The following is a 24,226-nucleotide window of genomic DNA, read 5'->3' as shown; positions in this document are numbered from 1 at the left end:
TTGATCTGACTGGAGTTCTATCTTTATCTGGCATTTATTAGAGCCTCCTTAGCAATAACTCTCTTTTGCCTATTTCAGATGACCATGTTTCTGTTAAAACAGAGATATTTAATTCCAAAAATACTCATTCTTTAAAATCCTTATATTAACAATTTATTTCTTTGTTCCACTAATACCATAATGTACTGAGATGGCAGTTAAAAGATGTACAGTGGGTTTACTTATTCCTTTGCCAAATACTTTCTGTGGCCTTACTATATATAAGCTACACATTGTGCTGGGATAATAAAATGGTGAGCAAAGACAAAGTTCCTACAGCAACACAGCATGCAGCAGAGAAACCATGGAACTCATTAAATAAGTATACAAGCTAGTAAAACCCTGAAATTACGGATCATAGCTCTAAAAATACATGTGAAATACATACATGAATAGGGGAGGTTTGACCTAGTAGTTATGGAAGTAAGAGAAGGCTCCCTTTTAAAAAATAATGACTAAACTGATATTTGGAGAATGCACAGGTGTTGAATACAGGAAATCTAGAGGGAGCAAACCAGCCCTAGGGAAGGAAGAGAACACGGCGAATACGAGGGACTCAGAGAAGGCCGGTAAACTCACAGATGAAGCAAGCTGTAAAGTGATAATGAAAATGCTAAAGCAGCTCTGCCAGAAATAAGACTAAGAAAAAGAGAGCTCCTACCTTGACGCCAGTGTGTCACATGGTGACCCTTTTCTCTTATGTGAGTCTGGGTTAGCAGGGTCAGATGAACTGTCCCCAAGGCCACTCATGTTGAAAAAGTTCACACCTAAAAAGGAAGGAAAATGGTAAGAAATCTACCCTAATGAACTTTCCAACCGTAAGGGGAGAGAAAGCTCCCTTTATGTCAGAATATATCTATACACTATAGTTTCCCAGTGGATAATTACAGCTATCATAAAAGCATCCACATTTATATAAAAGCACAGGAGCCATCAGCTATTACTGTTTCTACACTTCCTTCTCCATACCTGTAAAATAAAATTAGTCACCCTTTATAAGACCATAGAGATCAATTAGGATGAAAATATTGCTAGAATAATTAAGTATCCAATAAGATGTTTTTAAGAGAAAAATAACTTCACACGTAAATGCAAAAAAATGACTCTATGAGAATCAGAAATTATTTATTTTAGACTATTCTGAAAAGGTCTTAAAGCAACTTTTTACTCATAAGGTTTGAGGTTTTATATTGAGAGAAAAAGAAATAACACATATATAAGTAAAAGTTAAAGCGATGAACTAGATTTGGATTTTGAATTGTACTTACCAACTTTGAATTCTATACTTCTAACCTTGTGTTTATGCAGCCAGGCGACAAAGATCAAGTGTTTAGTCTATGTTAGGATCTTGGTATAGATGCCAGAGAACACAGAGTCATTTCCCCTAGCATGCCAGCCAGGTCTCTCTCTTACATGCAATGCCGGCTAGTGACTGCACTCAAAGATGCCTTCTGATCTGTCCTTATCAACACTATTCTCTATAGAATCTCTAATAAAACTCGGATCCTGCCTCTGGCCTTATGTTTATCACTGCCCTTAGACTTTATTAGTGCCAAACAATACACTGCTCATTCTCTTCCACTCCATCTACCCTTGAGAAAGGAGAGGAAGCTCTTGTTAAATGGGAAAAATCTATAACTTTTCCTTAAATTCTAAAATAATTAAATAGCTACAGTGTTGCATGTTAGTAGTCATGCTTGTAAAGTTGAGATCCCTAAGAATTTCTCACATGGCTTTAATTAATGTCTGAGTAAAAGACGCTTGCTCCTTGGAAGGAAAGTTATGACCAACCTTGATAGTATATTAAAAAGCAGAGACATTACTTTGCCAACCAAGGTCCGTCTAGTCAAGGCAATGGTTTTTCCCGTGGTCATGTATGGATGTGAGAGTTGGACTGTGAAGAAAGCTGATCGCCGAAGAATCGGTGCTTTTGAACTGTGGTGTTGGAGAAGACTCTTGAGAGTCCCTTATACTGCAAGGAGATCCAACCAGTCCATTCTAAAGGAGATCAATCCTGGATGTTCATTGGAGGGACTGATGCTAAAGCTGAAACTGCAATACTTTGGCCACCTCATGCGACGAGTTGACTCACTGGAAAAGACTCTGATGCTGGGAAAGGTTGGGGGCGGGAGGAGAAGGGGACAACCGAGAATGAGATGGCTGGATGGCATCACCGACTCTGTGGACATGAGTTTGAGTGTACTCCGGGAGTTGGTGATGGACAGGGAGGCCTGGCGTGCTGTGATTCATGGGGTCGCGGAGAGTCGGACACGACTGAGCGACTGAACCGAACTGAACTGAAATCCTTTTTGTCTCCCTAGTCCTAAAACTTACTTTGTCTCTAGCTCTTTCTCAACACCAAAGATTTTCATATCCCCTTTTCAGTATAAAAATACTTAAGAATTCTAATCATAAATTTATTATTCCATGTAACCAAAGAGGTACATTTTTAATTTCTCCACATCAGATGTAAAGGTCATGAAAATCTCCAGCTTCTAGGACTGCAATCTTGTAGTTATTCTTACTTTTCTTTTTTACTCCTCATTTTGTATCAATGTCCTGTCAAGTCTTTATTAACAAAGATCCTACAACGTCCCCTCTTTCTTCATTCTCAAATACAGTTTTGATTTTTTTCTTAGAAGCTAATACCTCATTCTAGATTCATGCAAGATCCTTCTATCTTATTTCTCATTTCCAGTCATTCTCACTTCTAATGTGTCCTATAAACAGCAGCAAAACCATTCCTACTCAAATGTCACTTTCAAGGTATCACTTCCATGATGAACAATCAGCCTGATTCTCCTACTGGAGCATGGTAAAAGCATGGGCAATAGGGTCAGAAAGGCCCTGTTAAATCACTACCTGCCTATTCTTGGCAAAACGCCTAATCTCCTTAAACCTATTTCCTCATCGGTAACTTAAGAATAATAACTGTATTTTGTTGCTGTTGTTCAGTTGCTCAGTTATGTTAGATTCTTTGAGACCCCATGGACTGCGGCACGCCAGGCTTCCCTGTCCTTCACCATTTCCAGGAGCTTGCTCAAGCTCATGTCCATTGAGTCAGTGATGCCATCCAACCATCTCGTCCTCTGTCATCCCCTTCTCCTCCTGCCTTCAATCTTTTCCAGCATCAGGGTCTTTTCTAAAGAGCTGGCTCTTCGTATCAGGTGGCCAAAGTACTGAAGCTTCAGCATCAGACCGTCTAATGAATATTCAGTTGATTTACTTTAGGAATAACTGGTTAAATCTCCTTGCAGTCCAAGGGACTCTCAAGAGTCTTCTCCAACACCACAGCTCAAAAGCATCAGCATTCAGCCTTCTTATGGTCCAACTCTCCCATCCATACCTGACTACGGGAAAAACCATAGCTTGGACTTTTGTCAGCAAAGTAATGTCTCTGCTTTTTAATATGCTGTCTAGATTTGTCATAGCTTTTCTACCAAGGAGCAACTGTCTTTAGATCTGCAGTGAGGACTGAATGAAAAGTGCATGAAAAAGCTGCACTAAGTAATTGTTGGCTATTGTAATTATCTCCCCTTTAGACCAAGAGCTCCATGAGGGGTAGTGTTCATTAGTGGATAACTCATCCCATACTTCCTCACTGAAAAATACAATGGACACTTTTCATTTCTTCATTCACTTACACTAACTATTATCACTATTACTTTACTGGGCTGCTCGGAGCAGTATCTGAAACTGTTTCCTTCTGGAAACATTGTCACCCATTGACTTCTGTGATCCCACACTGTCATCACTTACTTAATAAATAAATCAAGCATCTATCATATCTCAGGCACTGTGCTAGGAGTTGAGTAAACAGTAGATAGGAAAATAAAGGTTTCTGCCCTCATGAAGTGGAAAACACAAAATAATATGTAATTTTCTAAAATGATAAAAGTCATAAAGAAAAAGAATAGGGTTCATAGAGAAAAACAATAGAGGAGACCTATTTTTAACTGGGTGATCAACTGAGGCTTCTCTGACAAACTTATGTTTAAGCCATGACCTGAGAAATTAGCAGAAGTAATGTGGTTTTCTACTTACCTTATTCTCAGGGCTTTTTGCCTAATTGGATTAGATTGTGTTAGATTTCCTCGAGGCTCTAATGACCTACTCCTCTTTTCCCCTCATATTATACATTATTTTGGGGGGATATCACTCACTGAATAATGGTTTCAAAAAACATTTCTAAACTAATTACTCCCAAATCTCTATCTCCCAAGCAGATCTCCTGGGTTCTCAGACTCACAACCCACTCTGTGCTGGATAACTCTATCCAGATGTCACACAGACACTTCAAACTCAACTTTCCAAAATGAACTTAATATCTCTTCTTCATGTATTTCTTTTTCTCACAGTTGGTACACTGGAGTCATTCCAGCCACTTCTCTCACACCCCACATGCAATCAAACATTAAGATGTGTCAATTTTTATTTCCATCCTATACTGACAGTCTCTTCTCACCTCTCATGGAACTATCAAAATAGCTTCCCAGGTGGTCTTCCTAAGCCACCAAAGTAGGCTATCAAAAACATAAGTCTGATCAGGTCAATCTCTTGCTTAAAACTCTTCCCTTAATCTTCACTGTCCACAGGATAACTCTAAAGCCCCCAACATAATACACAAAGATTGTACCAGCTCCCATCTATTTTGTGTCCATAGAATTTGGTGAATGAGTGATTAAATGTTTGTCCAGTCAACATTAGCCCAATATAACCTATGTATAAACAAATTATATATATATATATAACATACTACATAGAGTCCCTCTAGACACATATAGATTATATATGCTAATTTTAGTTTCAATACTAAGGAAAGACTTTAAAAACCTTGGTAATATCCCAACCTCCCTGCAAAGATAAACTCTAGTCAGAAACTTTACACTGACGTCAGTGTGGACAGCCTAACTTAACCCAGCAACAAGTATTTATTGAGCTCCTATGCTGTGTAGTAAGTCGCTTCAGTCATGTCTGACTCTTTGCAACCCTATGGACTACAGCCTGCCAGGCTCCTCTGTCCATGGGATTCTCCAGGCAAGAATACTGTAGTGGGTTGCCATGCCCTCCTCCAGGTGATCTTCCTGACCCAGGGATTGAACCTGTGTCTCCTGCATTGGCAGGAGGGTTCTTTAACATTAGAGCGACCTGGGAAGACCCACTGAGCTCCTACTATTTGCCAGCTTCTGTTCTAGGTGGTGGGAATACATCTGTGCATGAAACTTATAAAAATTGACTGTCTTCATAAAGTTTCATTCTACTGTGAAGGAGAGAGAGAAAGTGACAAAGTTAATTACAGAGTATATGAAAAGGTGGTAAAATGGAGGAAAATAAGGTAAAAATAGAGGCTTAGCTTTATGGAAGGAGTAGGGCAGCAATTTAAAGTACAGTAGTTAGGAAGCGCCTTACTGAGAAAGTATTGAAGTGTGTGTGCTCAGTCGTGTCCAATTCTGCAACCCCATGGACTGTAGTCCTCCAGGCTCCTTTGTCCCTGGAATTCTCCAGGCAAGAATACTGGAGTGAGTTTCCATTTCCTTCTCCAGAGGATCTTCCCAAACCAGGGATGAAACCTGGATCTCCTGCACTGCAGATTTTTTACTGTCTGAGCCACCAGGGAAGCCCTAAGAAAGTGAGATGTGAGCAAAGACTTCAAGGAGGTGAGGAAGAGAGAATGACCTCTGGAGGAAGAGTGCTCCTGGCAGGCGAAGAGCTGTAAAGCCTGAAGGGTGAAACGTAACTATACTTTTTGAAAAATATGAAAGAGATCAGTGTGGGTAAAACTGGGGAGTGAGGAGCAGGAGGCAAGGCTGCATCATGCAAGGTCTTGGCTGAAACCATTTTAAAGACTTTAGCTTTACTCTGAGTGAATTAGCCAATCACTGGAGGGTTAAGAAGAGAAGAGTAACAAGGTCTGATTTTCATTCTAAGACTTCCAGGACGAAGGGCAAGCATCATCTTCCTGATCTCAGGGATTTGCTATCTAAATAAGTTTCTAGCTGCTAAATGGACATTTCCATTTGGATATTCCACTGTCACCTCAAATTCAACATGTATAAACATAATGGACTTTTAAGTTCTGGGTTTCTATTAACGATAAATAAATAAGATCAGCTGCATTATGGATTGATGTCATCAGAGGAAAACATTTACTAAAGCTCCCATGGTGGGGGAGAGGAAGGATCTATAGGACAAGGAAAATAATTACAATTGAAGGTAGACAACCTCAATGCAAAGATAAATATACCAGACTTGAAACCACAACCACAACAAAAAAAGATGTTGACAGACCTGACAATGGTTTTGTTAGCATCCATTCTCAAACACAAAACAAGAATAATCAGTTAAGTGACATATTATTATAATGAATAAGACAGCTAACATCTTTTCCTGTGAAAAGTCACAGAAACACAAATGAGGTTAACCAGATATCACAGAAGTACAGAAGTCACTGAATTTTATTTTTACATAGAAATAAACTACATTTCAAAATTAAAACAAAAAAAGAAATCATGTGATAAATTAATAATGAAGAATTATCAACTCTAAACTTTTCAACGAAAGTAGAAATACAAGAGAGAAGACAATGATGAACACAAAAGAAAAATGAAAGAATTTAGAGTCTGCTAAAATCCAAAGTTTACTAACTCTTACTTAAAGCTCAGTTTTACTTAGCTGCTCATCTTCTCTGTTACTTAAGACATTGCTGCTGCTGCTGCTAAGTCGCTTCAGTCGTGTCCGACTCTGTGCGACCCCATAGACGGCAGCCAACCAGGCTCCGCTGTCCCTGGGATTCTCCAGGCAAGAACACTGGAGTGGGTTGCCATTTCCTTCTCCAATGCATGAAAGTGAAAAGTGAAAGTGAAGTCGCTCACTCGTGTCCAACTAGTAGCGACCCCATGGACTGCAGCCCACCAGGCTCCTCTGTCCATGGGATTTTCTAGGCAAGAGTACTGGAGTGGCTTGCCATTGCCTTCTCCGACTTAAGACATTAGGTTCTACCTATTTACGAATCAACCTATCTGAATTCTACTGGCTTTCAAAATACACCTGGGTATATATTTCTTACGCTTATATGCCGTAAAATTATAATTCTCTTGCTTGTCGCCTCTTTTAGATTGTGAACTAAAAAAAAATTACTAGATCTTTTTATTGTATATCCAATATGTAACATAATGTCTAAAAGTTACAGAAGCCAAAACAGGTGATAAATTAAAAGTGAGTTATTTTACTAATATGACATTTAAATTTTTTAAAGAATGTTTAAGATTTTTTTACAATTAATATTTTCTGAAATCTTTCCTAATGCTTTGGAATTCTTTTCTGTAATTGAGAAATTGAGCTTTCTTGAAATCCTCTTTCCCCTGTTTTCAGTGGGGAAAAAAAAGAAATTTGAGAACATCTCTTCTAATTCTGAAAAGGTTAATAAGATCTATTTTGAAGAAACCTTCTACAATATTTCACAGTACAATAGAGACACAAAGATATGTTGTATTTACACAACTGTAAACATAAGCAATATAATCTCATAGTTTGGACAATTTTGAGCAACAAATAAATCTAGATTTAAACCAGATTCCCCATACCATGCTACTACTGGCTGGAGACTGACATCTGCTAAATTTATCTGAAATTCTGGGGCTGAGGAAACATCAGACAACAATTCAACAGCAATTCAATAGTATGAGAAAGTCACCAACAATTTGCTGATGATGTGATTCTGGTATTAACTACTTTCTATTTACAAAACACAATAAACAGATAGTGGAATGCAAAACCTCTGATGAGTGAAAACTTTTATAGCTGTTCTATTTGTGGAATGGCTTTATATCAGGCAGTAGGGAACTTAAACAAGATTCATTAAGAAAAGAAATGCTGGTTTCAGGAAGCCAATTTACATATCACCTTTTAAAAAAAGAGGTACGGTTTCTAACTAAAAGTACCCTGTTGATTTAAAAGAGTTGCTAAGTTATACACAATCTCATGCACTCTCTAGAGAGCAGTTTTAGAAACCAGAAACCACATTTACCTCTGTTCAAATGGACCAGACTAAACCAAATAGGTGAGGCTGAAGAAATAGGTCAGTGCTTTATATTTCAGTTGAATTATACATTTCTACATATGAAATTTGTCACTCATCTCCCAGATGAAACTGAGGATTGCATAATCTGAAAAATAACAATTAATAAACAACACTAACAATGTACTTTAAAATGCTAACAAACAATTAGCACAGAGCACAGACATGAAGGGACACTGAGTTAAATCTCTGCAAAGGGTAAAGAATTTGCCTGCAATGCAGGAGACTTTCAATTCAGGGTTCAATTTTGGGGTTGGGAAGATCCCCTGTGGAAAAAGGAATGGCTGCCCTCTCCAGTATTCTTGCGTGGAGAATTCCATGGACAGAGGAGTCTGGTGGGCTACAGTTCATGGGGTCGAAGAGTGAGACATGACTGAGCTATAAGACTGAGCAACTAACGCTTTTACTTTCCTTCAGCTGATAGTATCACACAGGAAAAATCATGATAAATAGAGAGTTCCTGCACTGGGTAACTGCCATAAGGAATATTTCTTAAACTGGAGTCCTCAAATACCTAAGATTCTCTTTAAAAAAGTTTTCACTTTTGTCTTTTCATTTCAATGACAATTGAATTCTTTCTCGTGTGATAAAAAAAAGGATGGGGACTTCAGGATTTCTATTGCCCTTTTTATGGCTGAGTAATTTCACATGTTTGGATATAGCACATTTTGTGTACCTACTCATCAAATGATGGCCACTTAGGTTTTCCATTATTGGGGCTATTAAACAACAATGCTACTATGAACATTTATGTGCAAATTTTTGTGAACACGGTTTCAATTCTCTTGGACATGAAACTACCAGGTCATATTTTATTGATAACTCTAACTTTTGGGGGAACTGTCAAACTGTCTTCCACAGTGGCTGTACCACATTAAATTCTCACCAGCAATGCCCAAGTGTCCAATTTTTCCACATCCTTACCAAAAATTGTTATTTTCTGTTTTTTTTTTAATTTTAATTACAGCCACCCCAGTGTGTGTGAAACGGTATTTCAATATAGTTTTGTTTTATATTTCCCTAATTACCAGTGGGGGCTTCCCTGGTGGCTAAGTGGCAAAGAATCTACCTGCCAATTTAAGAGACATGAGTTCGATCCCTGGGTCAGGAAGATCCCCTGGAGAAGGAAATGGCAACCCACTCCAATATTCTTGCCTGGAAAATTCCATTGATAGAGAAGCCTGGTTGGCTACAGTCCACGGGGTTGAAAAGAGTCAGACATGACTTAGCAACTAAACGACAACAACTATTAATGACTAACCATCTTCTCATGTGCTTACTGGCCATCTGCATATCTTTGGAGAAATTTTTACTCAAGTCCTTTGCCTATTTTTAAATTTGGTTGTTTTTTTATTGTTTGTGTCATAAGAGTTCTTTTGTCATAAGAGTTCTTTTGTTATAAGAACTCTTGTGTCATAAGAGTTCTTTGTATTCATGTCTAGATCCTAATCTGATATATGATTTGCAAATATTTTCTTCCATTCTGTGAATTATCTTTTCACTTTCTTTATAGTAACTTTTTAAAAAATTAAATTTATTTTTAATTGAAGGACAACTGCTTTACAATATTGCATTGGTTTCTGCCAAACTATGGTAACTTTTGATGACCTAAAGTTTTCAGTTTTGATGAAATCTGACTTATCTACTTTTTTACTTGTTTGTTTAATAAATACAATGTCTGAGCTTCCTCTACTCATGGCTATTTTCCCTGTGTATGGGTCATACTTTTTTATTTCCTTGTATGTCTAATTTTTTGTTTAAAAAAAACAGATATTTCAAAGCTAATGACTGAGCAGGGATGTCCTTAAACATCTGGAAACAAAAATTCTCTCTGAACCCACAAAGCAGGAACCAAAACTCAGACAGTGGCTATCCCTGGCCCAGAAAAGAGTCCTGGCTTCTTAAGCTTCTGACATAAACAACATGCCCATATCTTAATCTTTATGGCCAGGAATAAACAGCAAAGGCAAAGAAACAAATTCAAAGAAGCAGAGTCTTTGAATCAGACTCATTTTATCTTGTTTCATTTATTTTATAAACTACCAGACTTTTTAAACTGTTTTTTATAAAAGAAAATTCTGTGCACATTCTTTTAAATTTATTACACTAATAATAAAGACATTAACAAGGACTTGGCAACTTAACTTCTAAAACTATATAATGTTTGAAACAATGTATTTAACAAATTTATGTTTACCACTAAAAGTTTATTCTACATATCAAGAAGCAATGTTTCCAACCTTTGCATTTTTTTCCTAGATGGAAGAGAATAAGTTTGGGGAAAGGGTAAAAAGCATTTTTTTGTTTTCTATTAGCAAACAGATAAGAAGAAGAAAACAAAAAAGTTTTAAACCCAATATTTTAAATTCCTCATACTTAATTTAAAATTTAATTTTTTAACATAAGAAATAAATACAAATGCATTTGCCTTGTGAAAATACTCTATTTAGGGAAAATAGCACATATGTCTACAGTAGCTATCTTATTAAAACAATTTGGCAAAAATACCCTCAAATACCCTCAACATTTCCTTGTAGATCTGTAAAACTAGATGATTCCATTTATCTTAAAAGAACATGGGGTAACTGTAGATACACTGTACATGTCTTCCAAAAATCAGTTTCACATTGTTCTAACCTGTGAAAAATACATTGGCATTTTTAAAAAATAAAGATTAAAATCAGTCTTCCTGACTACAGCTATCTTTAAACAACAAAATAAGTATTTGATATTCACTTGCCTGTGCACAGTAGAACAGTTTATAGTAAACTAGCAAAAAGGCAACAGCTTTTAAAAAATTAAGTTATGGTCATATAGACAAAAATTAAGTGACAAAAATGGCAATGTCTGTCTCTTTCCACGAAACAAAGTTCTTTAAAAACAGAGTTACAGTTCCTACCTGGGAGACTTCTTTGTTCATAATGAGTCCTCAAAACAGATATGGTCAAATATGGTGCTCCGCAGGGTAGTTGCCAGTGGAATGGGGGAATCCTTTTCCAGAGATGGCTCTAGTAAGTCTCTTCACTCTTACCTCATTTAAGGCCAGTTATGCAAACAACTAAAACAAAGGAGACGCAAGAAAATAAAAGCAAAAAGGAGGTTAGATCGTTATTTTATTTTCTAAGAAATAATAAAGGTCAGAAATGTTAAGTTAAAAAAAAAAGACACAACTTTTCAGGTCAAATGGAAAAATACTTCCAAAAAACAATGGATGAATATCTGATTTCACAACTGAAGTCCTTCTGGTAACTAAATATATATTCCTATTTAAGACTGCTGCTTAAGTAATACATAATTGCATTCTGCCCTTAATGTTCTGAGAGGCCCATTTATATGTCTTTTAAAAAAATTTTTCTGGCTGCATTTGTATGTTTATCTTTCTTTCTACCTATAAATTCTAAGTTTTAATGTTTTCAGTTTGCATTTAATTCTTTCATTTCTGTAACACTTCCAATTATATATTAAAGTTACTATGGTATTTTACTTTCAAATCTTTTATTGAAAAAGTGTACAAACTTTTTATATTCGTAATACTTAAAAATAAATTTCACTGACTTCTGTTTCCAGTAAGGATGAATGATCTTGTATTGGACTAACTTGCCCACAGGTAACAATGACAAAAAACTCTGGACAAAATAAAATTTACTCAAAGACACAGAAAAGTGACCAAAAGCAGGCAGAAATGTGGGAAATCTGATAACTGAAAGAAAGGAATCATACTGAATAAGATCTATAGTCAGAGAGAACTCTTCCCAGTATACCCCTAAGTACTACAGGGAGGCCAGGCCTAAGGAAGAAAACCACTGTCTCTTTGGCTTGAAGCACTGGAGAATGTAGTTCAGAGCTGACAGAATGCTAGCTGACAAGAGGAGAAAATCGTGGTAAGAAGGGCAGCAGAGCAAGGGGGTGGGGTACCTTAAATCTGTATACAAATGTTCCCCAAATCCTTGGTTGATCCTCTGAACTGCTCAGGCACAGGGAGACTCCAAGTAGCTCCATATAACCATACCACAACTGAGATTCCCTTTTGCTGTTTATAATCACACACTCCTCACTCCCTTTTTCTTAACTCCTTAGTAACCACTTATCTGCCCCCATTTCTATAATTTTGTCACTTTGAGAATATTACAAAAATTGAATCAATTCCATACTTGAATCAAGTATGGAAATATTTTGTAATGCCTTTTTCATTCAGTATAATGCCCTTGAGATCCATCCAACTTGTTGCATATAAAAATTGTTTGTTCACTCTCCGACATAAATCACAGCAGGATCCTCCATGACCCACCTCCCAGAATATTGGAAATAAAAGCAAAAATAAACAAATGGGACCTAATTAAAATCAAAAGCTTCTGCACAGCAAAGGAAACTATAAGTAAGGTGAAAAGACAGCCTTCAGAATGGGAGAAAATAATATCAAATGAAGCAACGGATAAAGGATTAATCTCCAAAATATACAAGCAGCTCCTGCAGCTCAATTCCAGAAAAATAAACGACCCAATCAAAAAATGGGCCAAAGAACTAAACAGACTTTTCTCCAAAGAAGACATAAAGATGGCTAACAAACACGTGAAAAAATGCTCAACATCCCTCATAATCAGAAAGATGCAAATCAAAACCACAATGAGATACCATTTCACACCAGTCAGAATGGCTGCTATCCAAAAGTCTACATGCAATAAATGCTGGAGAGGATGTGGAGAGAAAGGAACCCTCTTACACTGTTGGTGGGAATGCAAACTAGTACAGCCACTATGGAGAACAGTGTGGAGATTCCTCTAAAAACTGGAAATAGAACTGCCATATGATCCAGCAATCGCTCTCCTGGGCATACACACCGAGGAAACCAGAATTGAAAGAGACACATGTACTCCAATGTTCATCGCAGCACTGTTTATAATAGCCAGGACATGGAAGCAACCTAGATGTCCATCTGCAGACGAATGGATAAGAAAGCTTTGGTACATATACACAATGAAGTATTATTCAGCCATTAAAAAGAATACATTTGAATCAGTTCTAATGAGGTGGATGAAACTGGAGCCTATTATACAGAGTGAAGTAAGCCAGAAAGAAAAACACCAATACAGTATACTAACACATATATATGGAATTTAGAAAGATGTAAATGATAACCCTGTATACGAGACAGCAAAAGAGACACAGATGTATAGAACAGTCTTTGGGACTCTGTGGGAGAGGGTGAGGGTGGGATGATTTGGGAGAATGGCATTGAAACACGTATGTTGTCATATGTGAAACGAATCACTAGTTCAGGGTCAATGCATGTTATAGGATGCTCGGGGCTGGCATGCGGGGATGACCCAGAGGGAGGATAAAGGGAGGAGGGAGGTGGGAGGGGGGTTCAGGAGGGGGAACTTATGTAAACCCGGGGCGAATTCATGTCAATGTATGGCAAAACCAACCAATATAATATTGTAAAATAATCTGCCTCCAATAAAAAATAAATTACCAAAAAAAAAAAAGAAAAAAAGAAAAATAGCATTGAGTTACATATAAAATATATTTTAAAAAAAATTGTTTGTTGCTTTTTATTGCTCCATGGTTTGAAGGTACCACAGTTTCTTTTTCACCATTCACTGTTGAGGTACACTTAGGTTGTTTTCAATTTGGGGCTATTATGAATAAAGCTGCTATAAATATTTGTGTACAGGTTTCTGTGTGAATATAGGTTTTCATTCTTCTAGGATAAACATCCAGAATTGCAACTGGATTGTTCAGTAAGTGTGTATTTGCTGCTGCAGCTGCTGATGCTGCTAAGTCGCTTCAGTCATGTCCGACTCTGTGCGACTCCATAGACAGCAGCCCACCAGACTCCTCTGTCCCTGGGATACTCTAGGCAAGAATACTGGAGTGGGTTGCCATTTCCTTCTCCAAGTGTGTATTTATTAGCCAGTAATTTAGTTGTCTACTAGAACAAAAATCAATACTCTTCAGAAAAAAAAAACAACAACAATCCACAATAGTATCCACAACATCCAGTATAGAATAAAACAATTACTAAACATGCAAAGAAGCTAGAAATTGCAATTCAAAATCAGGGTAACAAAAGCAGGGGTCAACAGAAATCTATCATAAGATAATCAGTTGAAATTAGCTGATAAGGATGTTAAAGCAGTTATTATGAGTATGTTCAAGATGTTATAATAAGTTAACAGATGGGAAATACTGGGAGCAAATGGAAACTATAAAACAAAAGTAAATGGAAATTGAAGAACTAGTTCAACATTGAAATTTTTCAATTCACTGGACAAGCTTAACAGTAGATTTGTGATGGCACAAAATTAAGTTGGTGAACCTGAAGTCAAAACAATACCAAATATGAAGACCGGACAACTGAAAAAAATTTAAAACCAAAAGCCGACGTTTTGAAAAGATAAACAAAATTATTAATACTTGAGGTAAGACTGAGTAAATCTTTTTTCAGGGGTTCACTAAGACTCAATAGACTTAAGATGTAAATTCTCCTCCAAATTAATTTATATACTCAAAAATAAAATTGTTTACTTTTTGCATATCTAGTGCATTTTATGATCAAAGATTATAAATCTATTTTTGTTTTATTATATATTTATAATGGGGGTTTTAAATGCTTGAGGCTTTTGCTCTTTAAATAAAGACTATATTTTCTCTTAATCATGATTTCCCCCAATGATGAATTTCAGATTAAAGTTGAATGTCTGTCTAATGTTAGAAAATTGGATGATTCTATGACTGGATCCAAAAGTGCTTACCTCTAATAGTCCCTCTAAATTAAACTAAGTGCTTTTCATATTTTCAAGACTTTTTTCCTTCTTTCCTTGATTTAAACGCACAATTTGAAAATGCAAAGAAACTTGGACTGGCTCCTCACATTGACATAGTTTAAGCTATTAAAGAAAGGAATTTATAGTTAGGTTAGTCTAATTTACATTATACTTAGTTGGGTTTTTCTCACTGTATATATCTCACTAGCTTATTTGTATTTGTAATCAACAGTGCTATAAAATATTTCTTGGATGATAAGATTTCTCATGATTACTACTTTGTATTCTTTCATCTTTGAATCAATGTATCTTTGAATTTCCCTAGGTAAATCTGCGTAAGAATTGGAAAGTAGTAATCGAATATAACAAAGGCAGCATTTTTTCATCTAGTCAACCACAAACCCAGGTTCTGTCATTTTCTGCCTTTCAAGGAAGAGCACTCCCCAAAAATCATTTGTGTAGTTAACACTAAAGATAAAATCTTTGTGAAATAATGCCACTGTCTTCCATAAAACCTGAGAGTTTTTACAGGTACTTTTTTAAAACCAGGCAGTAACTGAAGCCAGATGGATCCTGCTAATGACTGAGGGTCCTGATGACTCATAGCCAAACATGTGAGGGAATACAGAAACAATGCTGAGAAGGGAGGCTGAGCATACTCACTCAGCGACTACATGAAGACAGAAAAGCACAAGATAAATCCATACTCCAAAAAGATATGTAGACAATTAGAAGAAAAAATATGAAAACCAAGAGATAGGTAATACACTGAGAGCCAAAAAAGACAAGAGGAATATGAATGAATAGGGAGAAAAAGAGTAGTGCTGATGATCTGATGTTATTATGAAATTAATAAGTTTACTGTTCTTAAAACATATCTCTCTAGTGTTTATCATGTATTATCTGGGCTATCCAGGGCTCAGTATTTTAAGTCTTTTCTCACCCTCAGGAGCCCAAAGCAGGAGATCTGATATGGATGCTTCAGTTCAGTTCAGTTCAGTTCAGTTGCTCAGTCGTGTCCGACTCTTTGCGACCCTATGAATCATAGCACGCCAGGCCTCCCTGTCCATCACCAACTCCCGGAGTTCACTCAAACTCATGTCCACAGAGTCAGTGATGCCATCCAGCCATCTCATTCTCTGTCGTCCCCTTCTCCTCCCGCCCCCAATCCCTCCCAGCATCAGAGTCTTTTCCAGTGAGTCAACTCGTCGCATGAAGTGGCCAAAGTATTGGAGTTTCAGCTTTAGCATAAGGCCTTCCAATGAACACCCAGGACTGATCTCCTTTAGAATGGACTGGTTGGATCTCCTTGCAGTCCAAGGGACTCTCATGAGTCTTCTCCAACACCACAGTTCAAAAGCATCCATTCTTTGGCGATCAGCTTTCTTCACAGTCCAACTCTCACATCCATACATAACCATGGGAAAAACCATAGCCTTGACTAGGCGGACCTTGGTTGGCAAAGTAATGTCTCTGCTTTTTAATATACTATCTAGGTTGGTCATAACTTTCCTTCCAGGGAGTAAGCGTCTTTTAATTTCATGGCTGCAATCAGCATCCACAGTGATTTTGGAGCCCAGAAAAATAAAGTCTGACACTGTTTCCCCATCTATTTCCCATGAAGTGATGGGACCAGATGCCATGATCTTCGTTTTCTGAATGTTGAGCTTCAAGCCAACCTTTTCACTCTCCTCTTTCACTTTCATCAAGAGGCTTTTGAGTTCCTCTTCACTTTCTGCCATAAGGGTGGTGTCATCTGCATATCTGAGGTTATTGATATTTCTCCCAGCAATCTTGATTCCAGCTTGTGCTTCTTCCAGCCCAGCGTTCCTCATGATGTATTCTGCATATAAGTTAAATAAGCAGGGTGACAACATACAGCCTTGACGTACTCCTTTTCCTATTTGGAACCAGTCTGTTGTTCCATGTCCAGTTCTAACTGTTGCTTCCTGACCTGCATACAGGTTTCTCAAGAGGCAGGTCAGGCAGGTCATCTCTTTCAGAATGTTCCACAGTTTTTTGTGATCCACACAGTCAAAGGCTTTGGCATAGTCAATTATGCAGAAACAGATGTTTTTCTGGAACTCTCTTGCTTTTTCCATGATCCAGAGGATATTGGCAATTTGATCTCTGGTGCCTCTGCCTTTTCTAAAACCTGCTTGAACATCTGGAAGTTCACGGTTCATGTACTGTTGAAGCCTGGCTTGGAGAATTTTGAGCATGACTTTACTAGCCTGTGAGTTGAATGCAACTGTGTGATAGTTTGAGCATTCTTTGGCATTGCTTTTCTTATGGACTGGAATGAAAACTGACCTTTTCCAGTCCTGTGGCCACTGCTGAGTTTTCCAAATTTGCTGGCATATTGAGTGCAGCACTTTCACAGCATCATCATTCAGGATTTGAAATAGCTCAACTGGAATTCTATCACCTCCATTAGCTTTGTTCGTAGTGATGCTTCCTAAGGCCCATTTGACTTCACATTCCAGGATGTCTGGCTCTAGGTGCGTGATCACACCTTTGTGATTATCTGGGTCGTGAAGATCTTTTTTGTACAGTTCTTCTGTGTATTCTTGCCACCTCTTCATATCTTCTGCTTCTGTTAAGTCCATACCATTTCTGTCCTTTATTGAGCCCATCTTTGCATGAAATGTTCCCTTGGTATCTCTAATTTTCTTGAAGAGATCTCTAGTCTTTCCCATTCAATTGTTTTCCTCTATTCCTTTGCATTGATCACTGAGGAGGCTCTTAACTCTCCTTGCAATTCTTTGGAACTCTGCATTCAAATGGGAATATCTTTCCTTTTTGCTTCTCTTCTTGTCACAGCTATTTGTAAGGCCTCCTCAGACAGCCATTTTGCTTTTTTGCATTTCTTTTTCTTGCGGATGGTCTTGCTCCCTGTTTCCTGTACAATGTCACGAACCTCCGTCCATAGTTCATCAGGCACTCTATCAGATGTAATCCCTTAAATCTATTTCTCACTTCCACTGTATAACCATAATAGATTTGATTCAGATTATACCTGGATGGTCTAGTGGTTTTCCCTACTTTTGTCAATTTCAGTCTGAATTTGGCAATAAGGAGTTCATGATCTGAGCCACAGTCAGCTCCTGGTCTTGTTTTTGCTGACTGTATATAGCTTCTCCATCTTTGGCTGCAAAGAATATAATCAATCTGATTTCGGTGTTGACCATCTGGTGATGTCCATGTGTAGAATCTTCTCTTGTGTTGTTGGAAAAGGGTGTTTGTATGACCAGTGTGTTCTCTTGGCAAAAGTCTATTAGCCTTTGCCCTGCTTCATTCTGTACTCCAAGGCCAAATTGCCTGTTACTCCAGCTATTTCTTGACTTCCTACTTTTGCATCCCAGTCCCCTATAATGAAAAGGGCATCTTTTTTGGGTGTTAGTTCTAAAAGATCTTGTAGGTCTTCATAGAACCGTTCAACTTCAGCTTCTTCAGCATAGACTTGGATTACCGTGATATTGAATGGTTTGCCTTAGAAACGAAGAGTAGTAATAAAGCATTATCAAGTATGGACTCTGGAGCCCAACTCCACCATTACCAACTTTCTGACCTTAACCTCTCCATGCATCAGTTTCCTCAACTACAAAAACCAGGATAATATTTGTACCTACTCCACAGCTGTTCATTTAATGTTGCTGTTGTTTAGTCGTTAAGTCATGTCCGACTCTTTCTGTGATCCCATGAACTGTGCCCCACCAAGCTCTTCTGCCCATGAGATTCTCTAGGCAATAATACTGGAGTTGCTTGCCATTTTCTTCTCCCCAGGGATCGTATCTTAATGTATATTAATTTTGATTACTTGCTCCCCTTAAAAAAGGGGAAAAACACCTGAAAACCAAAACTGTGTGTTTAAACACCCTGCATATCAACTACTAACTCTAAAATATTAATGACTCTTATATCTACTTTTATACTCACATTAAAGAGATAAATACTGAAAAGCCTATACCAGTGGATTTTAATACTAATAATTCTTATAAATACATCTGTTTTGGAGATACACTATTTTCAAAAGAATTGCTACCAGAATCTCAGTTATCACCCTTGAAATCTTTTTCACTCTCATACACTGTGTATGTTACTCACCAAGCCCCATCTAGTCTATTTCAAAAATAAATCATCAATCAATAGACATACAAATCTGATGCCCTATTCCTACTTAGACCCTTTCCATGAAGTTTTATCTCACATATGACAAAACCCAAAACTCACAATACATAGCACGCTACACTAGAGCCACACTAATCTGTCCTTAATTTCCTCTCCATTCCCCAGTCTTTTTTCCCCATTTTACAGCCTTCACTACAGTACAATCTCTGCTGTGAATAATCCCTCCTGTTTTCTTCACCTGCTCAATTCCTTATTCACTGTTCAAGCTCTAACTCCAATTCAATTTCTCTTACTCCAGTAATCAAAATCAGCCCTCCATGACAGTTTCAACTTTTTCTTCACAGAATTAAAAAAATATTTTTCACATATTTGTTTGTGTGATTATGTATACCACTTACCTTACTCATTAGACTGTAAAACATCAGGTGTATATTTTTAAACTGGCACAGAGTAGGTATACAACATTTTAGAAGTTTAATTTGTGGAATTAGTGAATATGTTCTAATTCAAGAATGGCATGGAGTTGAAAGCTCAGAGAATGAGGATCATTAAACTGGTCAAAGGACATTACAAATCTTTCTAAACAAATTCAAGAGGAGTATGAATGGCATGAGGGGGACAAACTAGATTATTAGCATAAGGGATTAGGCAAAGGTTTGGTGGTGAGAACACAGGGAGGAAAGAAAGATGAAAGTAGTAAAACTGTTAGATTAGTCTCTACTAATTGGAGAATGCCTATTTCTGTGGCATCATTCTGCAACATAATTTACCTCTCTGCTTTTGTCATACTGCAAGAGAAAAGACCAGGGTTTGGAAAGAGTCCATATTCAAAGAGCTAAAAATGAAATGTAACACCTAAACTACAAGAGTTTAGTTTTTTCCTAAAGAGCAACTCTACTAAAATGGAAGAGTTTGGGGGAGAGAAGATCAATAAGAGATGAAGATTTAGTAGCTTAATGAGAAACAGGAAAGTCTGAGAAGGAACAAAGATATTTAAAATCAACTGAGGGGAACTTAAGTCTTGCTGGATGATAGGGGTAAACTACCCCTTTCACTCCAATAAAATCTATAGGAATGGCTTGGTTTTATTCATCACCAAAAAAATAATGTTGGTATTACATTTTTTATGTTTCTTACTTGTTTTCTACTTTGCAAGAACTCTTGAAAAGAGCTCCAAGGACAGAGAATGGTAGTCTAAGGAAGAACAATTTGTCCCCCCACCACACAACAACTATATTATGAAAACACATAGGCAGTTAAACTGAATGACAGAGTATTCTATTTTTTATTTAAAAACAACATTTCTTCAGGCCAACTAACCAGTTAGCAAACTGGTTAATATAAGGCCAAAATGAAGTCAAGGATTATGGGTCTGGATCTCTATGATCCATTAATATTTCCATTCCGAAATCAAAGGCTATATGCCTAATCTTTGGTAAACTGCCTTTCAAATGAGAGAAGCTGGATAGTCCATTAATGGCAGACAAGAGAGTATGAATAGACAAATGAAAGTCATCACTATCATTATTAGCAAAATTTAAAGTATACGTCACACTGATTCCGAATCCAGGGTCATATTAGTTTGTGAAAAAGGTCAAAGAACCTTTGAAAGTTTGGAAAATAATTCTATTTCGGTCTCATGTAAATTCTTTCAAGAAAGTTCACCATGTAATTTTAAGTCTAAAACAAATCCAAGTGAATGCTTTCCAAGAATAAATTAAGGATTACATTAAAAAAAGAAATGACTACTTATAAGGTAATTATCTCATTTTAATGATGCTTAAATTAATTAAACAATTTAACAGAGGGAAAGAATCTATGAAAGGTCCTGTTAAGTGTTGACCATAGTAGAAGAGTTTTTTTTTTTTTTTAAAAAAAAAAAACACATTTTGTTTAAATTCCTCTCATGTTTAGATCTAACAAAAGCAATAATGTAAGTAGTAAGTAACATCAAATTCCTAATCATAATTGAAAAGACAGTACAAAATGTCTACTCTTTCCTATTTAACCATCTGGAACATGTTAGAGACTCCCTGAAAGCAAGAAAAATCTGCAAGTATAATTACACTCTGGGACTATTAGCATGACATGCTTCAATAAATACTCCTAATAGGATTTGTTGATATAATAATTGGCACTAAAATGGATGGATTTTCTTTATTTGGCTATTTGTTCTTACTGACTAAATACTCAAAAAAATCAATAAATTGTCCTTCCAATAGTAAACAAACAAACAAACAAAAGTCCAAAAGCAAGGACAAAGTGTGACAGGTTGCACAGGCAGAACATAAGGGATGAGCAAAGAGCAAAGATTTGCAAACACCTGAGTTCAATTTTTATTTTCCCTCCCACTGTTTCCCTTTCTTCCTCCCTTCCTCCAACCCCAATCTGGCATGACTATCTGCTCTCTGGTTAGAAGTGACTTGGTTAGGGTTAAAAGAAAATGTTACATGCCATCTTGGAGCTGGTCAAATTCCAGTAGGCTGAAGGCCTTCAGACAATAACACAGGAAAACATTCAAAACTCACTCTACTCCTGATGGGTTTGGAGATGAAACATTTAGTTACCTAAACTGGAAAGGTTAAGCAAAGGAAGAACCCAACCAAGATGTTCAGGAAGACAGTTCTGGCAGCTGAGCAACAGAGTGAAGGGGGCTGTTGTGACAGGCGAGTTCTGACACATTGAGCAGCTGAACCAAGGCAGCAACAGTGGGGGTGAATGAGACACTGAACTAAACCAACAAGAGGAGGAGGAGAAAAAGAGAGCTCCAATTGTCAGCAGGTATGAATTATGAAAACAATTCGTGTTTTCTGTACAAGTCTAGGAAATACACGTAAATAAAAAAAATAAAAACCACCCACAACTGTTTCATCTGGAATTAATCAAACATTTGTATATACAGTCTTCTACAAATATAGAATACACATGTTATTCTTTATAGTTTTGTTTTAATGATCAGTGCACATATTAAGAGCAACTTTATTCACTAAATTTTTAACATAATTTTCTTTATTATTAATTTTATTTATTTTTGGCTGTGCTGGATCTTGGTTGCTGCATGCAGGCTTTCTCTAGTCGCAGCAGCAGAGGCTACTCCCTAGTTGTGGTGCTCAGATTTCTCATTGTGATGGCATCTCTTGTTGCAGTGCAAGGACTTAGATAGAGACTTCAGTAGTTGAGGCACATGGGCTTAGTTGCCCCATGGCATGTGGAATCTTCCCTGAGCAGGAACCTAACCTGTGCACCCTGTGTTGGCAGGCAGATTTTTAACCACTGGACCAACAGGGAAGTCCACTAAACTTTTATACACACAACTTCTCATGTTATTAAAATATTCTTCTACATTGTCTGTAAAATATTCTTGTGTGTGTGTGTGTGAGAGAGAGAGAGTTTTTAAGCAGAGTGTAGGACTTTAGTTCCAATTTTTTGCTATTAAAAACAATGCTATGATGAGGCATCTTTCTGGCTAAAACTTTATTTCCACTCAGGATTATATTTTCTAAATAAGTCCCACAAACACCAAGTGTCCTGTAAGGGGAGTCTAGGTGTATATTAAAGACATTTAGCCAAGACTGAGTTTACAGGAGATAACAGATGTCTGTGAGAGAAGCTAATGAATTTTCAGTTATGTACACATTAATTATGAATATGACATCCAAGTAGATCTGTCTAGCTGACTTCCAAAGTAGAGGGATATAAAGGTCTTCAGAATCAATGACATACTGATAATAATGGAACAGATGAGAGGACCAAAAAAAGTATGAAGAGAAGAGAATGGATTACTCTGGAAACATTCCCATATTTAAAGAAGGGAGCAGTTACAGCCAGAAGATCAAGTAACAAAAAGAAGAAAAGAAAGAAAGAAAATTAATAAAGATAAGAGGAAAACCAGAAGTTGAGAGCAGAGAGACCATAATGTCCATTTTCAAGAATTATTTTGAACCTGGCAAAACAATCACAATCCCTTTGAGGGTAACAGCAACACACATCTGTCAGATACCACATACTGTTTCACAGTTACAACAGTAAATCATACTGCATTCCTTCTGATGACCTCTTTTTGTTGTGAATCTGAGTTTATGGTAGGTGCTGTGACAAAAAGCAAGCATCATGTGGAAATCAACATGAAACAGAAAATGAGGGTCGCAGTGCCCAAGCTAAGCCCAAGATGTGAGAAGTTATGCAGTACTCTCAGATGCACACATCCTATTAGTAAGCAACTGTGGCTATTTAAGAATAAAATGAAAATATTACTTCTTCTTTGAATTCATGTGTATTATTTTTTCAAACAGCTGCTAAGTTGCTAGCACATACTTACTAAGTTTTTTGACCTAACTACTTAATAAATGTATCTTTTAGGTATTCCTTGGATCAAAGGACACTATGAACTCATAAATAGTCGTTACATCCTTACCAGACCCTTAGTTACATCCATTATACCCTTACTATGAATATATTCAAACTAAGAATCAAAAAAAAATGTAGATAGTGAAAGAAAACTTTTATTAACAAATGAATGGGAGATTTATCAATCTGAGTTTACACTAGGAATAGAAGTATGGAATAGGAATATTCCAAAGATATAATAAATATTATTATAAATATTATTCACAAATAATTCATAAATATTATTTACAAAATTAACAGATCAAAGGAGAAAAGCCAGGTGATGATTCGAAAAGTTACTGGTAAAACACCTGATTAACTTCAACATTTCTGATAAAATTTTTAGAAAAATCATTAAGATTTTTAACAAACACTTTACTTTATAAAGGATATCTAGAGAACACAAAATACTATAGATAACTATGAAATATATGAAGCATAAACTTTAAAAATAGAAACAAGGACATTTACTAATCACCCCCTGTATTCCACTTGTTCAGGGAATACTTAGTCTTTATAGCATAGTATATATAAGGGGAGGTGAAAGAATTAGTATGAAAGAAAACTTGGCCAGAAATGGGAAACGAGAAACTAGATTATCACACATGGCATAATTTTGAGGACTAAGCCTGAAGGTGGCATACATTACTTCTACTCACATTCTAGAGACTAGAACTCATTTAAGTCGACATTTCTAATGCAAGGGAGGTGGAAAATACAACCTAACTCTGTGCCCAGGAAGAAGAGAAAATTTTTAGTGTACATCTAGCCACCCTGTGCAACAAACCAAGCTGGAAAACAATTTAGCACTAAAACTGAACTTGCT

General features: G+C 36.8%; 1 protein-coding gene across 11 annotated transcripts in view; it reads right to left on the bottom strand.

Moving 5' to 3' along the window:
• Positions 1 to 24,226, bottom strand: part of NCOA1 (nuclear receptor coactivator 1) — a 216,191-nt gene that overhangs the window by 96,486 nt on the left and 95,479 nt on the right. For 10 of the 11 annotated variants that reach the window (XM_088841224.1, XM_055399631.2, XM_055399630.2 and 7 more), the window contains 2 exons: positions 11,016 to 11,174; positions 701 to 806 (listed from right to left, as the gene is read on the bottom strand). In XM_088841224.1, the coding sequence (XP_088697350.1) occupies positions 701 to 789 (89 nt within the window). In that variant the 5' untranslated portion in view covers positions 790 to 806; positions 11,016 to 11,174. Of the gene's footprint in view, positions 1 to 700; positions 807 to 8,065; positions 8,205 to 11,015; positions 11,175 to 24,226 lie in introns of all 11 variants that reach the window. The other variant, XM_055399632.2, reaches the window with a different exon arrangement.

The sequence above is a fragment of the Moschus berezovskii genome, chromosome 11, assembly GCF_049115385.1.
Source record: "Moschus berezovskii isolate FMDL1 chromosome 11, NW_MosBer_1.0, whole genome shotgun sequence".
NCBI lineage: Eukaryota > Metazoa > Chordata > Mammalia > Artiodactyla > Moschidae > Moschus > Moschus berezovskii.
This window is presented reverse-complemented; position numbering and strand designations above follow the sequence as displayed.